At 37.7% G+C, this 26,559-nt stretch overlaps 1 protein-coding gene across 1 annotated transcript; it reads right to left on the bottom strand.

Annotated features, from left to right (window-relative positions):
• Positions 1-2,798: 2,798 nt before the first annotated feature.
• LOC116177840 (TATA-binding protein-associated factor 172) lies at positions 2,799-26,464 on the bottom strand. The gene is made up of 14 exons (XM_031496974.1): positions 26,305-26,464; positions 25,950-25,993; positions 22,574-22,815; positions 22,214-22,524; positions 21,968-22,163; positions 21,736-21,917; positions 20,386-21,373; positions 14,041-14,845; positions 8,555-9,774; positions 4,646-5,265; positions 4,082-4,290; positions 3,823-4,032; positions 3,554-3,775; positions 2,799-3,322 (listed from the first exon to the last, which is right to left on the bottom strand). Exons 2-14 carry the CDS (start codon positions 25,961-25,963, stop codon positions 3,070-3,072), a joined length of 5,472 nt encoding a protein of 1,823 aa, XP_031352834.1. The 5' UTR covers positions 25,964-25,993; positions 26,305-26,464; the 3' UTR covers positions 2,799-3,069.
• Between the last annotated feature and the right edge of the window lie 95 nt (positions 26,465-26,559).

Genomic DNA, 26,559 nt, shown 5'->3' with positions numbered 1-26,559 from the left:
TCCGCTTATTCAAGCCAACCTAATCGCCATGGGAGAGAGAGAAGGGTATGTTATGTGTTTTACTCATTAAAATAGGTGAGGATTGGCAAACTTGTCAAATCAGAGGTGGTGAGCACGACTGTATATCCACCACCATAGGATAACTGGGTGATTCTTAGACTCCTTCTCTAAGGGGTGATCACTATTATTATTATTATTACACAATTCGTAACATAATTATCAGTGTGCTCGCGCACCAAATTTCCCGGGAAACATCGGACTACCCCACTGAAGCATCACCGCCAAAGCAAATTGAGGTCCAGTGTTGGGACTCGCCAGGTGGGATACCGGGAAATTCGAATTCGTAGAAAATTTAACGTGAAACTTTAATTGATTAATTGGCCTTAAAGGATCTATCCAATTTTGAATTTCTGATATAAATAATAGTAATGTATAATTTGATTCCACAAATTCCATATAATCTGCGGTTTATTTTCTTACAGAGTAAAAAATTGTTAATATTTAAGTATAGTCTATTGTGTTAAGTTTGAAAAATTAGGTTATTTGAAATACAGAATGGTCAATTAAAATTGTAAAGGTTCATAACAAAAAACATCGTATTTGTAAGAAATTCATTGGGCAAGGAAATTGAATTACTTTCAATACAGAGATATGACCATTTAGTGTCGTTTTATTTTTGCTGGCAAGGTGGAAAACTTTGTAGCAAGTTTCAGAGAAGCAAATGAAAAACCCTACAGTAAGCAAAACGACAAAAAAAAGGTAAAATTTAGCTAACCGACAACAAACAATAATTCAATGGATTTTGGTACCGTTTTAGTTCAGAATTTCAAAACTTTCTGAGGGAGTGTACACCCTTTATTGCAACCAGAGCTGGGCAGTATTCGATTTTGTAAATACTTTTTAGTTTAAAGTATTCAAATACTTTGTAATTAAATACTTTTATGGAAGCAGTATTTGTATATGTAACCAAAGAGTCGTTGTATACTCTTTGATGTAACTCAAAGACTTACACAAATATTTAGTATTCGAATACTTCGCAAGGTAGTTGAATACTTTGGGAAGTATTCGAATACTTCCCATAATTTTTTACCAAAAATCGACTACTCCAACTTTTTTTCGGTCCTCAAAAAAAGGCAGTGTATAACCTTCCTTTTTTACCAAAAATCGACTAAACCAAAATTTCTCGCGAAAACACTTTTTCTTATTAATTTTGGTGCGTATCCAAAACAATTCGTACTTTTTCGATCAGACTTCTCAATCAAAAGTTATAGACTAGAAACCAATTTCGAAAATAAATTCAAAGGGCTGTAACTTTTGAACTAGTAGCCCAATCTTGGAACTGTTTGAAATTATGGATTCTACAGGCCACATTCTACATATAAGAAAATTTCTTTTCGGGTCGATCTGAGACAATTTTTTTTGCGGGCCTCAAAAAAAGGCAGAGTATAACCTTCCTTTTTTATCAAAAATCGACTGCATCAAAATTTCTCGGGAAAACACTTTTCCTTATTAATTTTGTTGCGTAGAATCCAAAACAATTCGTACTTTTTCGATCAGACTTCTCAATCAAAAGTTATGGACTAGAAACCAATTTCGAAAGAAAAATCAAAGGGCTGTAACTTTTGAACTAGTAGCCCAATCTTGGAACTGTTTGAAATTATGGATTCTACAGGCCACATTCAGTAAGGAAATTTTTTTCCGGGTCGATCCGAGACATTTTTTTCTTCGGGCCTCAAAAAAAGGCAGTGTACAACCTTCCTTTTTTTCCAAAAATCGACTGCTCCAAAATTTCTCGGGAAAACACTTTTTCTTATTAATTTTGGTGCGTAGAATCCAAAACAATTCGTACTTTTTCGATCAGACTTCTCAATCAAGTTATAGACTAGAAACCAATTTCAAAAGAAAATTCAAAGGGCTGTAACTTTTGAACTAGTAGCCCAATTTCGATCAGACTTCTCAATCAAAAGTTATAGACTAGAAACCAATTTCGAAAGAAAATTTAAAAGGGCTGTAACTTTTGAACTAGTAGCCCACTCTTGGAACTGTTTGAAATTATGGATTCTACAGACCACATTCTATAAGAAAATTTTTTTTCTGGGTCGATCTGAGACAATCCGTACGTTTTCAATTAGACCTCTCAATAAAAAGTTATGGACAAAAAACAAATTTCGAAAAAAAATTCAAAGGGCTGTAACTTTTGAACTAGTAGTCCAATCTTCAAACTGTTTGAAATTATGGATTCTACTGGCCAAATTCTATAAGAAAATGTTTTCCCGGTCGATCTCAGACAATTTTTTTTCCGGCCTCAAAAAAAGGCAGTACTTTTAAGTTATTCAAATATTTGAGAACAATTTAGAAATGTTTAGGGAAAGTTTCCATTGTCACAAAATCAAATATAAAAATCCGATACATCTGAATACCGAACTCGATAGTCTACGTAACTTAAAAACAATAGGGACCTTTCTTATATCCTTAAGACCATGTGTACCTATTTTCAAAATGATCGCACGTTTCTAAACAAGTTAGCATGCACGCGGACAAACGGATGGTCAAAAATGGATCTGTTCCAAAATCGCTAGGATTAGTATTCGAATACATTCTAAAGTATTTGAATACTTTTCAATGTATCTGTATCTAGTATTCGCTAGTGCTGGATGTAAAAGTATTTAGTATTCAAATACTTTTTGAAAGTATTCTGCCCAGCTCTGATTGCAACCAAGACTGTTGCAACCTCGCCCACTTCAAATATAACAAAAAACATAAAAGTAGAATATCAAAATTAAAGGTTAATAATAAACTGTGGTTTAAGCCTCTATTACAATATACAGCGTGTAAAATATGATAATTAAAGTTACTTAAATAAATTATGGCTAGTTACACACACACTACCTATACATTAACATCATTAAAACTATAATTCCAAATTATTCTCAACTTAATACATGCAAGTGGATACAAGAAATTAGGCCCTAATACAGAATCGATCGTTGTACTAAATTATAAAACTCTTCTAAGTGTACGTCAAAAACGACTAGAGACAATTTATTAATTAAACGCATACAAAAAAAATTAATTTTGTAACTTATCCATAAACTGAGATAAATCGTATTCATCCTCATACTGTCTTTCGTCCCACAAGTCGGGCAGGGAGTCTAATAAGGCGCGAACGCCGTTTGCATCTGTGCGGCCGCCCACAGAACCGCTTCCGGTTAGAGGCTTGTGTGAGAATAAATCGAGCAGTTGATCGGTGCCCATCGATTCGAGACGACTGTTTTCTCCAGTGATCACGGTTGTCGCCGTTTGGACCTTGAACTTCTGAAGCCTGAAAAAGACAAGAACATTAAAATATGTTTGTTGATGAAGGACTCCCATAAGTGTTTGAGTGATTTCTTATTGGAAAAATAAAGTGAATTGAGACTCAAACAGTCTTTTTTTTTTTAATTATTATTTTTTATTTATTTTTTTATTTAGAATAATAAAAACTGAGTCTCAATTCACTTCATTTTTCCAATTAAAATACGCTTTTCATTAGTTGTCTGCTAGCAATACATACCCCATAATCTTTTCCTCAAGTGTATTTCGAGTGATCAACCGATATACGTTCACCACTTTTCTCTGACCGATCCTATGCGCCCGATCCATAGCTTGAAGGTCTTTCATTGGATTCCAATCGTGCTCGACAAAAATAACCGTATCTGCACCGGTCAAATTTAATCCCAACCCGCCGACTTGCGTCGTGAGTAAGAGCACATCAATGGACGGATCATTATTAAACCTGAAAAGTAATCAAAGTAGCTTTTAATCGATTAATCTTTGAGGTACCTTGTAACAACGGAATGTCTTTGTCCTGGAGGAATGGATCCGTCCAGTCGAAGGTAGGTAACTGACGGCATATTCTTCTTGAATAGATCGAACTCGATTATGTCCAACATGGCCTTTAGCTGGCAAAAAACTAAGGCGCGATGTTGGTTTATTACCAATTCCGAATTTTGCGTTTCGGTCGAACCAATACCGCAGTCTTGCAGAAGTTGCCTACATAAATTACGTTTCTAGCATATGCAGATTTGCGTTTGGTACTCACTTGAGGGCGGGTAGCTTCGCGGAATGATTGATATCGTCCAGCAGAGACTGTTGCTGTTGCAGCTGAGCGATGATTTGCGAATACTGAGGATGGGACGAATTCAGAACCAACTTTGGATGGTTGCACACATTTTGGAGGTATCGCAAGGCCTGGAAGATGTGCGTGTTGCCTTGCATTGAACTGGCAGTGGCGCCCGTCGAGAACGATTGCTGGAAAATAATCAAGATTGGGGGAGTGAACTTTGACCAGAGGTTAACATGGAACCCTCATATGGGTAAGGTAATAAAAAAAGGTGATCCTAGCTAGCGTTGGCCAAAAAAATCGATTAATCGATTATAATCAAATGATAATCGATAATCGGGTTTGATTATTCTTTTAAATTAATCGATTATTTTTATTAATCGATTATTTGATTAATCGATTATTTGATTAATCAAGTGCTTGATTAATCGATTATTTGATTAATCAATGAATCGGTACAATCGATTATTTTCCCAAAGTATTAAATGTGTGAGTGCTATAGACTTCCAAAATAATATAGGAAGAAAGGCTGAGAAATCTTACCTGTAGAGTGAGATGCGCTTGCGATTTTGAGAAATCATCATAAAGCTGTTCCTGCAATGAGCTTAATTCGCAATAATAATCTTGAGTAATCTTCGGCGGTAGATCGTCAAGAACGTCCTCCTTCATTCTTCGCAATAAAAACGGTAAAACTTGCCGATGCAGAGATTCCATCGCGAGCGCTCCGGCCTCCTGCTCCTTCGTCGAACACTTGGGATCCCTGCTCGCCAGTATCGGTTTCGAATATCGCGCGGTGAATTGCTTCTCCGTGCCCAAAAAGCCGGGCATTAGGAAGTCAAACAGACTCCACAGCTCCAAAACGTTATTTTGTATGGGGGTACCGCTCAAAATCAGTCTATGATTCGCGACTAGATTCTTTATGGCAATACTAGTACGCGTCTTGCCATTTTTAATAATATGACCTTCATCTAAAATTATGTAATTCCACTTTATCGCCGAAAAGAAAGAGATGTCTTTACGTACGATATCGTAGGACGCGACAATCAGGTTGTGCTTTTTAAATTTCCTACGTAATTTCTCTCTTTCTGTCGGATTTCCGTTATACTGCAACGGATTTAAGTATTTTTGCGAAAGAAACTTTTCTACTTCGTAAACCCAATGTCCTAAAATGAGAGGAAGATCTCAGTATGCACGTTTAATAATCAGCACAGATTAAAACACTACAGCTGTTACATTTGGCTTGTTGATTTTGGGAGCTAATTGATATCAATCAATATCTCCTAAATTTAAAACAAGTTAAAAAGTAATCGTAAACGATTTACATAAAGCGCATTTCAACTTGCATTCATTTCCTAGTTGTAAGATGCAACTTTTGTTAAAATAGTAAAAATCCGGCCACAAATATGAAAGAACTGCGCATGCGCAAACCTAAATTTTGAAGCTAACGTTAGATTTTCTATTGTTCCAAGTGGCTATGTATCAAATTTCATTTAAATCCCTCCATAAATAAGAAAGTTGACACTGCGCATGCGCAAAACCAAATTTTGAAATTGGCGTTAAATTTGCTTTTATTCCAAGTGGCTATGTATAAAATTTCATTTAAATACTTTTATAATTAAAAAAGTTTGCAATTCGGTTTATAAATGGTCGAGATGCGAAAAGGGCACTGTGAATTTTGAATCGATTCGACTACACTTTTGGCATTGCGTATTATTGCAATTCAGTTCATAACTAACGGAGATGTAAGAGCGATCGGACATTTCTAAACAAAGTTATCATTCACAAGGACAGATAGAGGGACAGACAGACAAAGGAACAGACCAACAGGCAGACCACAGACAGCAATGCAAAATTATAAACGATCTCTAGGATCGTTAATAAACGACAAAAGTATAAAATTATGGAACATGTAAAAAACGGTTTTTTGTTTTTTTGTGGTACAGAAAAAATTCCTTCCCTGGTGCAAGACTCGACACCATAACGAACCAAATAGCGAAAAAAGTAGAACAATAGCTCTTAAGATAAAAAAAGCGTCTCAAAACGAGCGGACGGACGGACAAAGTGGCCACAATAGCGCATTTTTTTTTATTTTGAAATGCGCTAAAAAATGATGCACTGATCAGTATTAGAAACAAAAAATTAAGATTGCGCATGCGCACATCTAGTCTTTACAATATGCAGTATGTTCGCCTTTACTAGAAGCCTTAAAATTTCAACAAAATATCTCAATAAATAAGAAAGTTGACGTTGCGTATACACAAATTAATCCTCAACCCAGCGAATGAAAAGAAAAGAAGCGAAAGAGAGAGAGTGGTTTGAAGAGAAAGAAAGTTATAAGATCTCCAGAACAAAGGATGGAGAGAAAGGAGAGAATAGAGGACAGCGAAATAAGGGCAGGGGAAAACATAGAAGAATCGATTGAAAAGCCGATGGAAGGAATAAAAGTAAAGAGGGAAATATGATACAATAAATGGATGGCAAAGAAAACAGAAAAAATAGATTAGGCGAAAAAGACGATGCGGGAACAAATCGGAAACCTAAGGAAGAGATGGGAAAGCAATGGGATAAGGAAAAGAAAGAGAGAAGAGAGAAATAATATAACATTAGTATAGATGGAAAAAAGAAAAGAGGGAGAAAGCATGGAGAAATGGTTAAAACAAAACCTACAAGCAGAGGCGAGAGCAATTGAAGTAGGGGAAATAAGATAATAGTCGCGGAACTATGGGAAAAGAAGAGGAAAATTATGAGGGGTAAGGAAAAGTTAAAAGGAAGTGGTGGCATATACATAGATGACAATAAATGGATAATATTGATAATGGAAATAGATGAAAGAAAAAAGGGCAAAAAATCAAGATAAAGGACAGGAATATAGGGAAAAAGAGCAAAGACAGAGTAAAGAAGCAAAAGAGCTAGTAAGTGCAAAGAGAAAGAAAACACAAGAGGAGGGGTTTGGATGGAGAAATTAATAGTAACAGAAGGCAGAGTCGGGGGGGGGGGGGGGTGCAACGGAATAAGAGAAAAAAGCAGAGTGAAATAAAAATGGAGCGCAGTAACATGAAATTGATTTTATGGAACATGGTGGGGTTAGCTCAATGCTCAATTCTGGGAATTCATAAGAGGATAGGGAGTCATTGGTTTGATAGAATCATGGATAAAAGAAAAGAAAGAATATCGAGGGAATACATTCGCTAAGAGGGAAATAGAAAGAGCAGAGCAAAAGAAAGTATCTCAACAGGGGTAAAAAAAGGGAAATTTGCCGCAGTTCAGGTTAAGCTGAACTGTGTTACTAAGGGCCCCTGGTTCTAATCCGGATTCGGGTATGGATATTTGTAAATGTATAGTGGGTTGGGTTGGTAGAGCAGCCTTGGCTGAAACCCCGCCCGCTCAAAAATAAAGGCAAAATAAAATAAAAGAAATTAAAGAGGCAGAAATACAGGAACGAAAAATGGAAGTGGAGGGGAAGAGACGAGCAATTCACATAAAATGGGAGGAAGGGGAAGATCAGCAATTGATTATACTTTAATAAATGAAAAATACTGGAAAAGTAGAAGAATTTAAGATAGGAACAAGAATAGAATTTAATGACCAACCTATGGAAATGTGTTTAAATAAGCAAGGGAGAGAAGCAAAAAAATCAAGGAGATACAGTTCTGGACAAGAAACACTGTGGAGTTGTACAGAAGGTGACTAGAAGAACAAGGAAAAAAAATAGGAGGGAATAGAGAGGAGTGGAATATGATAAAGGAAAGTATTGTAAGATCTTTTTATAATTGAAATGGTAATGGTAGTAGGAAGGAGGAACGGAAAATGACATTGATAAGAGAGAGTTAGACGTCGTCTAGTATAAAAACAGTCACTTCAATGAACATATAATAGCATAATTTGTGTACATCTCACATCAGGCGACCAGCGACGTGATGTTTGAAAGAACGTTCGCACAAATGGCCCCGACGCCCGTGGATAACGCAGTGGCGCCAACGCGAATGCCAGAAGCGGCGCGATTTGACAAAGGCAATAGAGATGTATGACGGGGAGAGCAAATCAGACGGAAAACGTTGGTTGAAGAAACTAACATGCAAATGTTACACAGACGCCCTGATGCCATTTTGATATAGGGATTGCACAAAACCAAAGAAAACGGAATGTTTTAGATGTTGTAAAACGGAACATTTAAGTAAAGAATGCCCAAATAGAAAATTAGAAAACAAAACTGTCAACCAATTACATCTGCGTTTTGTGCGACACACTTTATGTATTATAGAATAGTCATCCATTAATTCATGAAGAATATAGAGGTTCTTTTTTTAAACCAAGATTTAAAACATTTTATGTTGGGAGCGCTAGCTGGCAGAGATTTTTCACCATAACAGATCTCTTGAACCTTCTGTAGTATTTTAGTCTGTGACAGTAAAGATCACTATGTTCGTACTATCAACTAAATGTAGTACATACCTATAAGCGTAGGCGGACATATGACTAGAGACGGAAGATGTTCACAATCGGCAGCTCTCGTTTTCAGGTACTCTTGCTCGCGTACGTAATGATCGCCCGCCAAAATACAGATGGATTGGAGTGTTTTGCCGAGGCCCATATCGTCACACAAAATTCCATGTAGCTTATATTTATTCAAAAATGCCAACCAATTGACGCCCGCTTGCTGATAACTTCGCAATTCGGCATCGATCGGTACAGGTACTTCATAATCCGGAATGCTAGATGGCGTCAGCAGCTGCTGCAAAAATTCCCGCTCCTTGTTCCGCTTTCCGACCAACCCACTGGTTCTAAAAGACGGCGGCTCAGGCACGACTCCATCTAAGGGCATGAGTTGTACCAACGTCGCAAAGCTATGAGTACCCATTAGGCGCACGCACTGATTCTGGTCGGACATACGACCGAGTAACGGCACGACCAGAAGAACGACATAAGGAACGATGTTAAATTGTAAAGTCTCGACAATACACGCGATAGCTTCGACGGCTCCTAGTCTTTCAATATCATTACTGGTGGCGCCCAACATCGGTAACACCCTTTCGACAACTAACTCCATTACGGGAACCGAATCGATATTGGCGAGGGCGGCTAAACACCGTGAAGCTAAATGTCTCACAGCCCTAAAAGGATGAGCTAATAGAACACAAATACGCGGAATACTATCGTCCATCATGGCCGGTCTCAAATTTACGTGCACACTATCGCAAGTGACCTCCAGAACCTGCAACGCCCACACTAACTGTTCCGACTCGCTACACTTCCCCAGCCAGGTCTCGGCGACGAACTCGTCCGGACTAACTATTTTCACCAACTGTCCCACCATAAGCTCCCACATCTTCGGCAGAAACGCTGGGAGATTCTCGCCGAAATATTTCACGATTTCGGTCAGCGCCAGCGTCGCGCCACGCCTCTGAATTTGGTTCGCCTTTTGCGTTTCGTTTTCTTCCTTGAAGAGCTCCTCCAGTGGAATGTCGGTGGCAGGCGGCCGTCCCGGCCCTCGTCCCGCGCTGTTCAGTCTGCGAAACGCCGCCCTCTCAGCGTTCTTCTGTAGATTGTTTAACATAACGATTCCGTTGTAATTGCCGATGGAACGATTCCACAGGGGCGTTGATGAGCATACCGCGGGCGGGGAGATCGCACCTTGGTTGTGATGAATTACTGGAGTAAATTCTGGATCACATCTAGAATTTGTAAATAAAATAGAAGGATACCATGTAAGCCTACAGTATTAAGGGTGCCGCCCACTAGAGCGAAGCGCATTTTCGCCCCTATAGACGCCTATGTACAGGGTGTCCCATTAATAAAGATCACAGGTCATATCTATAGAACCAATAATTGCACAACTTTGGGAATTTTTTGTTAACAAAAGAGGCCAAGAGAAATCGCTGGAAATTAGTTCCTATACCTTCATTTTAAGAAGGTAGCGGTAGAAAGCATAGGGAAACTTTGACTTTCAGTGTGATTGGTTAAAACACAAGTAAGTATTACACTGAAATATAAAACGAGTAGCGAATTTTGCAAGCTGTTAGTTTCTGTTGCCAACTAAACTGTTGAAATGTCATTAGCTGTGAATGTCAAAGACTTATTTCTGTTTGCAGTGCTGGATATTTCTGCTTTACAACAGTGGCGTAACTAGGTATTTTTCAAAGCGGTGCAAGATAAGGTTTTGGCGCCCTACCAGATTTTGGCGCCTTATCATTTACCACTGCGCTATTTTTGAGAGAAACTTTACACGAAATTATAAAAAAACTGCACCCTTTCGAATTTACACACAAATTTTGCATACTTAAATTTTAGAAAGATGCTTTCAATAACGAAATCTTTCACTGAATGAAGAATAGAAATAAGTACATTTATTTATAGTGTTTCCAATTCTCGCGTCAAATTTAACTATGGCATGGGGCACAAGTCGTAGAAATGATTGCGTGCAAATGCTGGTTACACTAATACAGACTATTGTATAGATCACAAATAAAGTATTATTATTATTTTAAATCTGCAGCCTTTTCCTACCGCTGTAACTTTGTACTACAAGGGCCATCCAGAACGTAACAGACGTTTTGAAATAAAAAATTAAGAAAGTGTAATAAACAACTTTTATTATATACATTTGGAAGCTACACTCTTAGGCTATTTTTCAACACAGTCGCCATTCATATTGAGGCACTTAAGATAACGTGGTAAAAGTGTTTTGATTCAAACGGCGGGTCTGTGGCGGCGTCGGAAGCGGGTACCGACAAAGGGAGTGTGGTAACTCTCGACAAGATCTTACTAACGGTGGAGTAAAAACTTCAAACGCGAATTCCGGGCGAACGGGATGTCGGAGGTGGGTACCGACAAAGGGAATATGGGGCCCCCGACAAAATCTTATTGATTGTGGTTAATAAAAGTCCTGATCTGCCACACAAAATGCGCTGAAATCCCTTACATCTCACACAAAGACTTTGATAATTTTTTTACTTTTTAACAATGTTCGGTTCATCCTAAAGGAGGATTTCAGTGCACCCTGTAGTCGACTTTAGCAAAGTATTAGAATTTAACTGCCATTCTTGTCTTTTATGACTGGCCTATACGGTACACCACGTACTGCCCATCCCGACTTAGTGCCCTCCGCGCCTTCCCCCATCCAGAGCGCGGTGCCGCGCCACCTTTGGCACCTACCTAGTTACGCCACTGCTTTACAATAATTTGGGACCGTTTTATATTTTTCCTGTGTGTGTTTATCTTCAAACACAGCGCCATAGTGAATGCAGTATAGTTTCTAGATTTGCCGCAATCAAAAAAACACATCGCGCCCTCTACCACTCATCACATTTACTAAAGACTCTATTCGTGTAAAATTTGATTCCACGAAGAGAGCTCTTTCCAACAAGACCTGTTATGTGAAAATCGGTTAACCTACACCGAAGTTACATTCAATTCCCCTTCCCCCACGTCTCATATATGCTAGGCAGACATGTCAAACTCATTTACCATTTTAAGGTTTCCACATCTGACTGCGGGCCACATGATAAAAAAGTTCACATTAATAATAATACAATAACACGAAAAAATACAGCCCTTTCTTTTATGTCTAAGAATATGGGTACCACAGTGACATCAAAATTTTGTTTGATTCGGATTTCTGGTACCTCAAAACGTGTATTTCTGTAAAATACCTCTTTTACTAGCGTAGGGGTGGTTAAAAGGTAAAACTGCCTATTTTAGATATTTTTACGTAGAATCTGGTGGTGACGTAATAAAAGAAAATTGTCGACTACCGTTTCTGAGATTTGACCCAAACTTGGTATCTTTTAAATGCAACACTCTGTATATGTACAATTTTTTGAATTCTTTTTTGTGATTACATTGATGTATGATCCTATATTTTTTTTATTATATTATATTTTTCAACATTTTGAAATGACATATTTCTGCCGTCTGCCATTTTTATTGATATCGGCTGCCTTAGTTACCATGGATACAATAAAAAAATCAAAATCTCAATGAATCCATGGCCTACTATTTAAAAAGAGTAAGAAAAAGGTTTTTATTGATTTTTATCGCCCAAATTAAAACAATCCAGTTGTGATACATCAATGTAATTAAGAAAAAGAACACACAAAAATTGACGTTAAAATATACAGCGTTTTGCATTTAAAACCAACTTCGGGTCAAACCTCAGAAACAGTGCTCCAAAAGTTTTTTTTACTACGCCACTGGATTCTACGTAACAATATCTAAAATAGGCAGTTTTTACCTTTTTTGGCGCATTTCCACAAAAATAAAAAAAATGCGCTATTGTGGCCACTTTGTCCGTCCGTCCGTCCGCTCGTTTTGCGACGCTACTAGTTCTTTATCTTAAGAGCTATTGTTCTACTTTTTTCGCTATTTGGTTCGTTATGATGTCGAGGCTTACACCAAGGAAGGAATTTTTTCTGCGTTTATTGCTAAAAAAGTTATTGTAAAAAAACCAACAAACCATTTTTTACATGTTCCATAATTTTACACTTTTTCCGTTTATTAACCATCCTAGAGATCATTTATAATTTTGTATTGTTGTCTGTCGTCTGTCTGTTGGTCTGTCCGTCAGTTCCTTTGCCTGTCTGTTCCTCTATCTGTCTGTGTGAACGATAATTTTGTTTAGAAATGTCCGATCGGTTTTACATCTCCGTTAGTTATGAACTGAATTGCATGAAATTCAATATGGGCATAGCTTTAGCCATATAATACGCAATGCCAAAAGTTGAGTCGAATCGATTCAAAATTCACAGTGCCCTTTTCGCATCTCGACCATTTATTTATTTTATTTTATTTTATTGCCTTTATTTTATAGTGGGCGGAGTGTTAGCAATTTGCTACTCTTCCCACTCAACCCACTATACAATCACATTTTTTACCCGAATTTTATAAACCGAATTGCAAACTTTTTTTCTTATGAAAGTATTTGAATGAAATTTGATACATAGGCACTTGGAATAAAGGAAAATCAAACGCCAATTTCAAAATTTGGTTTTGCGCATGCGCAGTGCCAACTTTTTTATTTATGGAAGAATTTAAACGAAATTTGATACATAGGCACTTGGAATAAAGGAAATTCAATTCAAAATTTGGCCCAAGCCACTATACATTTACAAATATCCATGCCCGAACCCGGATTCGAACCAGCAACCAGTCCAGATTTAACTAAACTGCGCTACACGAGCCGGCCCCCTGCATCTCAGAAACAAACGAAGCTAGATTGATTCTGACTGTGGTTTCACAAAAGTGTCACAGGTTCGCGAAAACCGCAAGTCTCTATCTTTAAAAACAGCCGAGATACACTGCAGTCTCAACCAAAATAGGATACACGGTACAATTAAATGTTATAATTTGCAAACATCGTGACGGTCTGCAGGTTTCAGAACGGAGGGCCGCGTGTTTGACGTGCCTGTGCTAGAGCAATATGTGCTGTATCAAAATGTTTGTTTGTTGCGTATATTTTAGCAAAAGTCTTTTTTTCTACTTAACCATGAATCGTACGCCCTCTAGCGGCGAAGCTAGAAACTTGAAAATAATTTCCAGCGATTTCTCTTGGTCCCTTTTGTTGACAAAATTTTTTTCCCGAAGCTGTGCAATTAACGGTTCCATAGATTTGACCTGTGACCATTAATGGGACACCCTGTGTAAAAGTAATGATCAAATTACCCTAATATTTGTTTTTAGATGTGTAGTTTATGTGTGTAAAAGCGTGCAAATTAAAAATTATTTGATGTTAAATACATTACACAGATTTATTATTAGCTTCCTAGCTTGAGCTAAGTTAAAGTTACTAAGGGTTTTTTGTCGGCATTAGACAATCATTACCTTTGTCAATGACCGTACAAAAAAAAAAGAAGAAAAGGATCACTTAGCAGCGAAAAATAGGAAGTGGATATACATCCTTGCATACGCATACCTATTTATTTAAGTGCCAAGAATTGACTAACCTTAAAAACGTGCACAAGTTGACGAGAATCTTGTCGTTAGGACATGGAGCGCGATCGCGACACTGATTCAGTAACTGCGCCAAATGTTCGGCCGTTAACTTTTGCAAATTTTCATCTTTCTCCTTGCGAATCGATTCCATCAGCGGTTTAACGACCGGTGTTAATTTCTCTGGTAGTGAATGGAACATGACGATCGCCCCGGATAGCGCCGCCAAAGTACTAACGCTAAGCATGAACTGATCGCTGCTCGTTTGCGACACGGAGCCCTGAATGTTTCTGCGTCGCTCCTCCAAGCTCTCCTGCACTTTTGGCTTCAGTTTAACCTTCTGCAGCGTGACGTGGGTATCGGGACCGGTCAATTGTTGGATGTGCTCCAGTGTTAAAACGCTATCGTTCTCCACGGTTATAGGAACCTTGTAGTGTTTCATCATGGCAATGAAGTCCTTCGTTTCCTGCGCCAGTCTTGTAAAGCTAACCGCAATTTCGTCGAAGTAGACATATTCGCATAGGCACGCGTGAAGTCGTTGCCGTAGTAAGATGGGACACTCGCCAGTCCCCTTGTCGAGCTTCGCCCATTCGGCTATAACTAAGCCCGCCATTAAACGTTGCAGGGCAGATTTCGATTGTAGGTAAACTAGTAAGACTTTCACGTAACAGTCGATTGGCTTTTCCACATTTTGACTGTAGTCGATTCCGGGAGCAGGTTTGATTATGTAGCACGATAGATGACCTAACATTCTAGCAGCCATACACCGCACCTGCATCGAGTTAGCCTCCCTCACAGCTAAAGGGGTAGTTTCGCTTCCTGTGGACAGAGTAAAATAGTGACCAAGTGAAGATTTGATTATGAGGGGTGGGAGCCATTTCCTGACACTCCCTTGATATGCAAAGTACCGCAAACTCGCGAAAAAGTGAGCCAAATTTAAAATTGTGGCAGTTTTACACAAGGGTCTATCTACCCAATTCATTGAAAAATGAAAAGACATCAGACAGACTTACGGAGAGCAAGATAATAAAAGAGAGGGGTTGCAAGATAAAATTGATATTTGCAATAGTTTCAAAATGGCGTGGGAAGCGGTAAGACAGGACAACTTTTGGTAATTTAACTGTCTTTCCAACTCTACGCACTAAGAAAGTTCGCAATAGTGCCACCCAATTTGAAACAACCTGTATATGTCACCTGAGCAACATTTTTCGTGTGACATTAATGGTGGGTTAAATCATTAAGATAGTCAATAGAAACAAAGGTTTATTGTGCGTGGCCAACCAACGAAACCACACCTTTTTATCTATTGGCTACCTTAATGATAGTGATAATGATTGTTAAACCCAACATAACACGTAAAGTACAAACTTTATGAAGGCTTTTTGTTTTTTACTCCTCCATTTTAATGGTATTTTGTACTTACTTACTTTTTATGTATCAATTTAATATGATGTTTGTTCAATTGAAACCCAACTTTGATCCAGGAAAAATTTATTGGAAAATATGTTTACAAATAAAATAATTATGACCACAATTAAGGCACATATCCCATTGTCTCATGAAGCGATGTATACCCTGCTAAAAGAAATCTTATGGCTGCTGCTCGAAGAATTCTTTTACTGCATGTTGTATTTCTTCATCCAACTGAAAACCAACATTTTCTGAAATTGCTCTGATTCAAATTACACGATTAGGTTTCCCACACATGCTCCATTCCTCTCTGTTGATGCAGTACTCAATGCACCTGGTCGTGGCTTATCATTCGTCTCCCCTCTTCCACTCTTAAATTCTCAACACCATTCCTTGACAGCTGGATACGCAAAATATGCGTTTCCATTCACTGCTTGCATTCACGCATGAATTTGTACAAAAATTGATTATATTTGGACCTCGATTTAGACGGCAACTAATAGTACGTTGGGTACGCCAGAAAAAACTGCACTTTTTGATTGGAATATGCAACTTTCCGTGGTAATAGTTACTACCAAAAGGCAACTTTTGAGATAGGGAGCCACTCGAAAATCCATGCAGGAAACCAAAATGGTGGCCGTCAAAATGGCGCGATTAGCCGCAATATATTTTTTTGTATCTCTGCTCCTAATAGTCCGATTTAATTTTTCTTTTTTATTGAAAGCTCTTGTGACGAGGAAACTTTTTTGCTATATAACATTTATCTCTAAAACTTAAGGATTTAGCACAATTTAAAAAAAGTGTTTTTTTACGAATTTGAATCACAAGTAAGCTCAACCCGATTTTTATGTGTAACTTATGTAAGGATTTGTATTATTCAGCACAATATTCTGACTCTTAAGGTCTGATGATGAATCGGTCTATACGATTCGAAGTCGATTAGCTAAAGAAATATTAAAATTCAATTATTTGAAAAACGAGTTTTATTGTATCAATTTGTATCGACAAATGATTCACTACGTCAAGAAAATAGTGGTTGCTATTTAAAAACAGTATGCCCCCTTTGACCGTGCAGAAGTATGCTACTGACCCCAAATTGAATGTACGCGGATTGGTAGCAAACTTTTTATAATTATGGATGTCATAAAAAGCTTCTTTAAAAAATGTTTTGAAGATAAAATTTTCACCCTATATAAAAAGCATATCGAAAATTACGAAAAAAAAAAACGATAAGACCTACAAAAATAATTCTTTTGTTAAGGGATACCCGGGGATACCTATAAAAAATATCAAAGTGTATAGGTTGTCCTTGAGAACACCCTATATACCTAAAAATACGTTTTAGGCTTCTCCTCAGGCTTCTCGTACCAACAAACCGTTACCATTAATCTCAACAATTGAGGATCTATCGTCCGCTTACAGAAGGTGGATTCCCTGTATAATAAAAATGATTCAATTTATATGAATAGGTATCTAAAACTTGGAAATCATAATATTCCGTTAATATTCTTAAAGAAAACCCGAGAGAAAACCCTTAAAAAGCCCATGATCTGATAAATAAGCACTCCACATTTCACATTCGTCGTATCTTAAACCAACTAGTTAAATAAAATAGGATAAGTAAGAGCGAGAGTAACAGTTAAAGTTGATATACTGAGTGTTTCTTGCAGAGTGTATTTTCTGTTTTTCAGAGAAAAAAATTGACAAAGCGTTTCCTTTCAATTTTCATAATGCTTGATCTCGTGCCTGATGAAACAAATATTGCGCATTTTTTAAAAAAAAAACATGGCGGATTGAAATTTTCCTAACTTGCAAGGTACATACAAGGAGTTTTGGGGTTGTATCGATTGAATTTCTAAACGATGGCCTTTTTTGTCGAAAAGACCGGGATATTGCACAATTAAGAGCTTACTTGTAATTCAAATTCATAAAAAAAACACTTGGGGTCAGTAGCATACTTCTGCACGGTCAAAGGGGGCATACTGTTTTTAAATAGCAACCACTATTTTCTTGACGTAGTGTATTATTTGTAGATATAAATTGATACAATAAAACTCGTTTTTCAAATAATTGAATTTTAATATTTCTTTAGCTAATTGACTTCGAATCGTATAGACCGATTCATCGTCAGACCTTAAGAGTCAGAATATTGTGCTGAATAATACAAATCCTTACATAAGTTACACATAAAAATCGGGTTGAGCTTACTTGTGATTCAAATTCGTAAAAAAACACTTTTTTTAAATTGTGCTAAATCCTTAAGTTTTAGAGATAAATGTTATATAGCAAAAAAGTTTCCTCGTCACAAGAGCTTTCAATAAAAAAGAAAAATTAAAATCGGACTATTAGGAGCAGAGATACAAAAAAATATATTGCGCCTAATGGCGCCATTTTGACGGCAACCATTTTGGTTTTCTGCACGGATTTTCGAGTGGCTCCCTATCTCAAAAGTTGCCTTTTGGTATTAACTATTACCACAGAAAGTTGCATATTCCAATCAAAAAGTGCAGTATTTTCCCCATTCTAGCCATGTACCCGACGTACTATAACGCTATTTTAAAGTCACAGACTTAAAATCGCTGTACACCTTGCAAAACATCAATTGTTTCCAAGGCTAATCTGACCAAAGATGGATTTCAAATGAATAAGCCTCGTATTTTGTTTGATAAGAATGAACGCTTTAAAATTTTATTAAACAATGCAGGTCAAACCACATGATCACCATAAAATCGTTCAAGAATGAAACAAAGCAATTGTCAGCTCAGTAAAACCATTCTACAAGGTTTGTTCTTCATTAAAAGTTTAAAGTTTCTACTGAACAAGCAACCACCAAATATTTTTCATCTACTTATCAAACCAGTTCGAGTCAGCCAGTGTTTTTATGTCTCTGTTGTTAAGTGCACCTGAATATCGCAAACGTTTCCTGATCAGATTCCAGATTGTTTGGCTTCTTAAAAAAACTAGATTTTTGTATTTTATTTATCGACCGCCTGAGTGCGGGGTTATATGTCCAAGAAGCTTTTCTTTTTTTCAGGGATTTTATTTTAATACTTTAATGTCATTAGGAATAAATTTTTGTCATTGTCAATCAATTAATTAATAATAATAATAATAAATGCCTTTATTCACTAGGAATGGGCGAGGTTCAGCAATGACATGTATGCCATGTGCTGCTCTTCCACCTAACCCGATATAACATATAGAAATTAATATTGATATGGCCACAGATAAAATATAAACATGTAAAAAATTAAAGAAAGAATATCTCCAGTGAACACTAAGGTACATAATTATTTATATACATATAGGTACACGTTTCATACACGCATAATCATATAGGTATATTATTGGAATTAATGGGACACGAAAGCAGGCAGATTCAACTGAAGGGAGCAATTAAGTGCATAAAAATTAATTTTTATATAAGAAATGCATTCTCAGCCTTTTTTTAAAATTAACTTGGCTTAATGTTTTGAAATCAGATGGTATCTTGTTATACAGATGTACAATTTGGTAACTAAAGGATCTCTTGAAAAATTCATGTTTGTGCGACGGAGGAGTTAATATTCCTCTGTAACGTAAATTCAGATGAAACGAAAAATATATCTGAGTATTGTCAGCATATAGGTGATATTGGCAATCTTTTAGAACAGAAGGGATAGCATGTGTGTAAATTAAATACAGTCAAGGTCCTAATATGGATCCCTGAGGGACCCCTCTTTTGATATTTAAGTACTTTGATGCCTGACCATTTCAAAATACTGATTGCTGACGATTATTGAGATAACTATTAATTAGTGAAATCCCAGATTGCGAAGCCCCAATATAATGTAGTATAGCCAGCAATACCTCATGCGAGATCGTATCGAACGCTTTAGAGTAATCTATAATATTAGTAGGGTAACCTTTCCAGCGTCTCTTGCATGTAATACATCGTCTGTTACTTTAAGCAAATCTGTGGTACAGCTATGTCTCGATCTAAATCCAGATTGATGTTCAGGTAAAATATTGTTTAGCATGAGGTAGCTTCTGAGTTGGGATTCGATGGCTTTTTCCATGACTTTTGACATAACGGGCAAAATGCTAATAAGTCTTAAATCTTTAAATTCGCTAGGTACATTTACTTTAGACAGAGGCATAACGTGTGAAATTTTCCATGTGGCAGGAAATTCAGATCTTGCGAAGCAACATGTGTCAAGAATGGTAACAAAAAAAGCAAGCAGCGTTTAATCATGCTTATGGCAATGCCATCATGTCCTACAGCGTTGGATTTTATTGTGGAAATGTACTTAAGCACTTCCATTTCTTCAATTCTACGAAACGTTAAACTAGATCCGACTGTGCCTCTAACATTATTATTATAATACTGGATTAATTCAGAGCTGTTAATAGTTAAAATGGGAATATTATTTATAAAGCAGTTGTTAATCTCATCTGGATCTGCTAAGTGCGAAGGGAGTACATGGGAGTCATCCTTGCATTTTTTAGTATAGTTTAGCTGCCTCAAATTATACCAGTGTTTTAGAATCATTTGCCCTAAACTTAATTTCATAATAAACTTTTTTTTCCCTTCTGATCGCTATGTTAACTGCATTGCAGACACTCTTATAAAAAACCCAGTGCATAGAATCCATTGTGCGACCCAGATAGCTTTCATGTCAGATCACCAAGAGTCTCAAATTCAAAAATTTTAAGTCAATATTGGGATCGGCCAATCACATGTTTCCAATATTCATTTGTTTTGAAATAAAAATTATTATTATTATTATTAAATTGATTTAAGTACATTGGTATTAGTTTTTATCAGCTCTGCTGTATCCCCAATACAATTAAAGAATGAACCTTGTATACAGAGCTACAGGCGTATTTAAAGTGTGATACAGGGTTATAATTATAAAGTTATGGTACTTTGAATATCAAGGGGCTTTAGAGGGACATGATTCGCTTACCACCAAGATATAACTTTGGAGGCGCAGTATCGTCGAATTTCTGCATGCCCTCGATAGCATACCTTCGCCGTTCTCTAGACGTCTTCGCGCGAATAAACATGCCAGAATCAAACGCAATCCGAACTCCCTGCATGCTTAAACATAACCAAACACTTATAAACGGGCAGGACGCGTGTAGCAGTTCGACAAGTCCCGAATTTTTAACGAGATTCGTCCACACTTGTTCGGCGACGTTCCGCACATCCACATTGGGCTCGACCAGCACCCGTTGAAAAACGTGCCTCATTGCATCCTGCAACAATTGGGCGTCCCACTGGAGTATCTCGCTATTGATGGGTTTCTCCGTCAGCGTTTTAAGAGTTTGCAAAGTCGCTTTCCTTACTGAAGAGGTGTTGTGACTGAGAAACGGCCACAGTCGCGGAACTACGTCGTTTAACGGTTGCGGAGGAAGCGAAATTTGCGCTTTTGGCAAACTCAAAATCGAGGCTAAAAGTCCCATAAAGCTGTTACAAGCGGCAGCTAGTTCGTCTTGCTCTGAAAGCAAGTCCCATAGTTTCTCAATGACGGTCGGGACATACTGCGGTACCAGATCCATCAGTTTAGGCGCTATTGGTATTAGAGCGGACGCGGCAACGGCGCTAACGTCATCGACCGGATCGGACAACCCTTGGAGAATGTACGGAAAGGAATCGCAGAGAAGCACGTTGATCATGTCTTCTCTTACTGCGAGAAGGTACTTTAAACCCAGCAGACCGCCGTGGCGGGCCTCCCATTCCTTTTGCGATAGAAGCTGAATGAGTACTTTTAAAGTTTCCCTGCAGCTCTTCTCGTCCATTAACTTCATTACGGCGCATAGGCACTGGGCGCAGGTTTCCCTGACAGGTGCGACTACTGCATCCGACACGAAATCTCCAAATCTATCCAACGCCAAGACGCATAGTAATCTTAAAGCAATATCTTCTAACCAAATTTGATGATACTCATCCATCTAGAATTAGAAAAATAATTCGTTAATATAAAGGAGTCAATCTCGCCCCCAAATATTAAGAGTGCCGATTGTGTTTCAAAATTTGGTTTTGAATTTGTATTTTGAAAAACAAAGAAATTTACACAGATACCACTTCGTAGCGAACGTGAACGAAAGTATGTCTGGTGATTACAAGAAGCGTATTAGGGAAAGCGAGCGCGGTTGCCACGATCGAAAATACGGGTTTTCTATTGGTTGTTAGGGCACGCCAGTCGAGGTCATTGCGTTCAAAAATAAGCTCCTTTTCGGTTTTTCTCGCGGGCGACATTAAAATTCTTTTTGGGGAAGACAATTTTTAATGTTTATTAATTAATCACAATTACCTCAGACTGTAACAAGTAAGTGGACTTTCCAGATCCAGCGCCATGGACGGATATAACCTCGCGAAGTGCAGTGGCGGCACCGTGACGTGACTCCCAGCTACTACTAAACAAGTCTTGACTTAACTGATCACAAAACCACTCCAACGGCCAATCGCCGGAATCCCCTCCATCGCATTCAATCGCTAGAGAAAAATTCATGAACGAACGCAACTAAACGAACACAAAATCTTACCGCAATTAGTGTAATTATTATCTTCTTCAAATTTTGTCTTCTTTTTGTCGGGTTCTTCGAAATTATTATCATCGGCAGGTTCCCGAGATCTCTGCTTACTTACTGCCTGTCGCGCTTTCCGCCGCGCCCTGTTCATCTCCCTCGAGCTTAACCCAATGATTTTTCCCGGGCCCGATACGATGTCTCGGAGGGGTTTCTGAGAAATTTATGGTAGTCTTTAAGAGCATTTCGCATTGGAGAGCATACCCTATTATTGTCCTCCCATTTAAAATTGTTTTCTTGTGCGTCAGGCGTCGGGGTGGACAAGTCTTCGTTCGTAAACAAGCCGGAAATTTCGATTCCGATTTTCGAAACTACGTCCAAGCCTAGACGAGCGTTGAGGAGCTGTCTCTGCTTGGCCAATTTCTCTTTTGTGTCTATACCTAGTGCGGAATCTTCCTCTAAATCGTACTCGCGCCCTTCGGACGCCATGAGTTGTGTACTGTTCGCTAGGACCTTCTCCATATTAAATTGATTAAATTGCAGTCTACCGACGCACGATAACGACTGAGTTTCCTCTATAAAGCCGATGTTGAGCAAAAATCGGACTCGCAGCATTTTACCTACCGGTTTTGAATTCGAGTCCGACGGGTTCCCACTGTGGCACATTCGCCACAATCGCCCGGACGGCCTCGGCGGCCGCAATTCTCGTTTCCCAACTGGTGGATCGTAGGTACAATGCGGTACGTGAGAGTAACGTGTATAATTCGTGCGGGTGTAATTTTTGTACTTCGCCCAGCTGCTTTGCGGCGGCAGATCGCGTGACTGCCGAGCTTCCGGTTTCCAATAAGACGAATAAACGGTCAAGTCTGCAACAAGGGGTCTATTTTAATTTGAGGGATTAGTGTTGTAAGTACAGGGTGTCCCAAAGAGTTAAGGCCCCAGGTGCAAAACGTTCATTGCGCTATATTTATAGTGGCTAGTTACGTTAAAAAACAAGTTTGTCAATCAAAACTGTGCATCTCCCTTGTGGGGTGTTATTAGATCTACATTAAATGGAAACTGGTAAAAAGGTTCCAGACAATTAATTTGTGCAAAAAATGTAAAGAAAACTGGAGTTGGAATGAGACTATTTGCTGTAGAGAATAAAATTTATTTTCTGCTTGGAGGTTTCCAAACCCTGTAAATGTGACTAAGCGGTTACACAAGACAGACTAACTTGAAAGCGGGCCCGTAGACAGTCTAGAAAGATGTAGTCTATAGCTTAGAGAAAAAGATGAAACATTTACATTCATACAATAATACAGTTTTATAAATACAAGGAATATAAGGAAAGCTTTCCAAAATTGCAAAAGTGTATTATAACCACCTACTTTAAAAATGTTAAAAAATGCAGTCACTCATTTTGCGAGAGTTGGCGTGATAGTAAAGCTCGCCCTTATTACCACACCGACCATTAAAGGGTGTTTTCTGAAGTTAAATTGAAAGAGCATATTCCGTGTAGCTATGGAAAGACCTTGTCCAAAAATGTAATACTTTTCGCTTCAAAATAGGTGGAATTTTTTATAGGATTGACATTCTCACTACAACCACCTGTTCTACATTCCTTACACCATCTGTGCAATTAATACAAATATTTTTCCTCCTCTCAAACATTGCAACATTACAGCCCTGCATAAAACTTTTACCTCGGAAAACGTGTTTTCCCGAGAAATTTTGGTGCAGTCGATTTTTCGTAAAAAAGGAAGGTATATTACACTGCCTTTTTTTGAGCCCCGAAAAAAAATTTTCTTATAGAATGTGGCCTGTAGAATCCATAATTTCAAACAGTTCCACGATTGGGCTACTAGTTCAAAAGTTACAGCCCTTTGAATTTTTTTTCGAAATTGGTTTCTAGTCTATAACTTTTGATTGAGAAGTCTGATCGAAAAAGTACGAATTGATTTAGATTCTACGCACCCAAATTAATAAGAAAAAGTGTTTTCCCGAGAAATTTTGGTGTAGTCGATTTTTGGTAAAAAAGGAAGGTTATACACTGCCTTTTTTTGGGCCCCCGAAAAAAAAATTGTCTCAGATCGACCCGGAAAAAAAATTTTCTTATAGAATGTGGCCTGTAGAATCCATAATTTCAAACAGTTCCAAGATTGGGCTACTAGGTCAAAAGTTACAGCCCTTTGAATTTTCTTTCGAAATTGGTTTCTAGTCTATAACTTTTGATTGAGAAGTCTGATCGAAAAAGTACGAAATGTTTTGGATTCTACGCACCAAAATTAATAAGAAAAAGTGTTTTCCCGAGAAATTTTGGTGCAGTCGATTTTTGGTAAAAAAGGAAGGTTCTACACTGCCTTTTTTTGACCCCCGAAAAAAAAATTGTCTCAGATCGACCCGGAAAAAAAATTTTCTTATAGTAGAAATAAAAATAATGCTGACTGAGGATCCACTATCTAACAAAAGTTTTAATTCTTCTGTTCCTAACTTAATATTTATTCATGCATTTTTCCAATAGTTCACTTAAACTTCACCAAAACTTCATATGAACTTCACGGACTTCATCACACTTGTACACCATACTTCACCAGTGGTTCACCCCTCGACTTTTACTCAACCGAGACCTGGCATCAACTTCTACTTTGGTCAGCATAGAACCACAGTATAGGTTACCACAATAAGCATATACAGGATGTTCCTAAATACGGCTAATTCTTTGGCTTATTTTACGACTAAAAGTTCATATAAACATAAGTCTGCAAACGTGCTGTTACCGACGTACAGGGTGTACAACATATGCAAACACAAGATACAATTTTCAATGTCGACGGAACGGAACATGACTCCTGATGAAACAACACCCTGTAGATTCTCACTACCATTAACAGCCCTTCAGTGTAACTTATATTTCAAATTTGAACAGAGATAAACCTTCCGTATTTACATCATATTTAGGTTGACAGGTTCCGATGGCCTATGGCCCTTGACTGCCGGTGAATTTTAGATAGGCTATGTGAGTCAGGTAAACTTGATCTAGGTGCCAAGCGGGTGAAGAACTCTCTGAACCCAGTTGCGAAGGAGAGGGAACTACAATGGGCCTTTGGTGCGCTTAGGTGCTGCTGTAGGTGGGCTCCCCTTGTTAGTAAGATAACAGAAGGGGAGACAGAGTTGCGGTGAAAAGTGTAATTTAAAAAAAAATGTTTGGGCATGGTAGTTCTCAAACCAAGCATTTAGGGCCCTCGGTATGTTAAAAAATGCTTGTTTCTATCTACTCTCTCTATACCACTTACAATCATGACGTGTGGTGGGTATCTACAAGTTAAAATTGAATTCATGCCTGGTACCTATTCACTAAGGAGCTGATAACATCTCCAAAAAAAATTATGATAAAGAAAGGAACAAAGAAAGATCTATTTCCTAATGAAGATAAGTACATTCACACAGTGTCACTCACAGAAAAAATGAAAGTAACAATACAACTAATTATAAAGAACCTAAGTACACATTTACATCAACAATAAGGTAAGTAACTCAAACTACAGATATGTACATAATATTTATTTTTGAGACAAATTTGCTTATTCTCGAAGAAAGCAACTTTTACCACATTTCACTTTTCAGTACTTGTTATAAAGATAACAACCTCATGCCCAAATTTTGGATTAAACTGTTTCCCACATGGATCATAAACCCGAATAGGGAATAAAGTACGTGTTGTGCCTCAGAAAATCTTCAAAACGTTCAGCGTGAAAGTTCAATCATATCGCATACCTTGAAAAACCTAAATGAACAGTAATGACAGTTGCCTCACGTAATTAACATACAATTCCTACGTTATCAAAATATTGCAACATATTCCCATTAAGGAAAAATGCGTTATTTTCAACCTTAAGTACAGGTGTCATTATTGTCATCGAACTTAAATCTTCTATTACACAAAAGGCTAATCTTGAATATTAAAACAGTGCCGGAATCCTTATTTACAAAAGGAATGTGTAAACACAGAGACACATACCTGCTCGATGTCATCGTGGCTTCCAGATCTACTCACAACAAAATCTGTAAATAAATACGGATATTACAAATAGAGTGGGATCAATAAAATTATTACCTAGTTAGATTCAGACTTAGGCCATATGGTAAATCAATACAGCTAATGAAAGTTTTATAAAAAGATCTCCAATGGGATGCAAATTTTGATTAAAATTTCAAACACACCTACCCTCGATAAGTGCACGTAACTAAAAATAGCCAAATAGATAAACTTAATGTAAATATCGTAAAAAATGATGGAGTTCATATTTGTGTAATTATAAAGGAAAGAATTTTTGGGGTTTGATTAGAAATTGTGCGACCAAGAGGTTACTTACCTTCTTCTAATGAGGCTCAATTAACTTTAAAAGTCATTTTGTAACTCCTTCGTGCATCTTCTATGTGTTTAAAGCTTAATTTAAAACAGCCCAAATTTTTATATAAAGATTTCACAGAAGGGAAGTTCATTATTCAAGGTTCAAATTTATACTGACAGCCATACTGCTGATGAGCCCGACTTTATGGCTCGATTTGCTCCTGATTGGTCGACGGAATTCGGGAGGAATGAAAGCAAAACGACTCTTTTTTTATTA

This window comes from Photinus pyralis, unplaced genomic scaffold (genome assembly GCF_008802855.1).
Source record: "Photinus pyralis isolate 1611_PpyrPB1 unplaced genomic scaffold, Ppyr1.3 Ppyr1.4_LG8, whole genome shotgun sequence".
NCBI classification, from domain to species: Eukaryota; Metazoa; Arthropoda; class Insecta; order Coleoptera; family Lampyridae; genus Photinus; species Photinus pyralis.
Note: the sequence above shows the minus strand (reverse complement) of the source record. Positions and strands in the feature narration are given on the sequence as shown.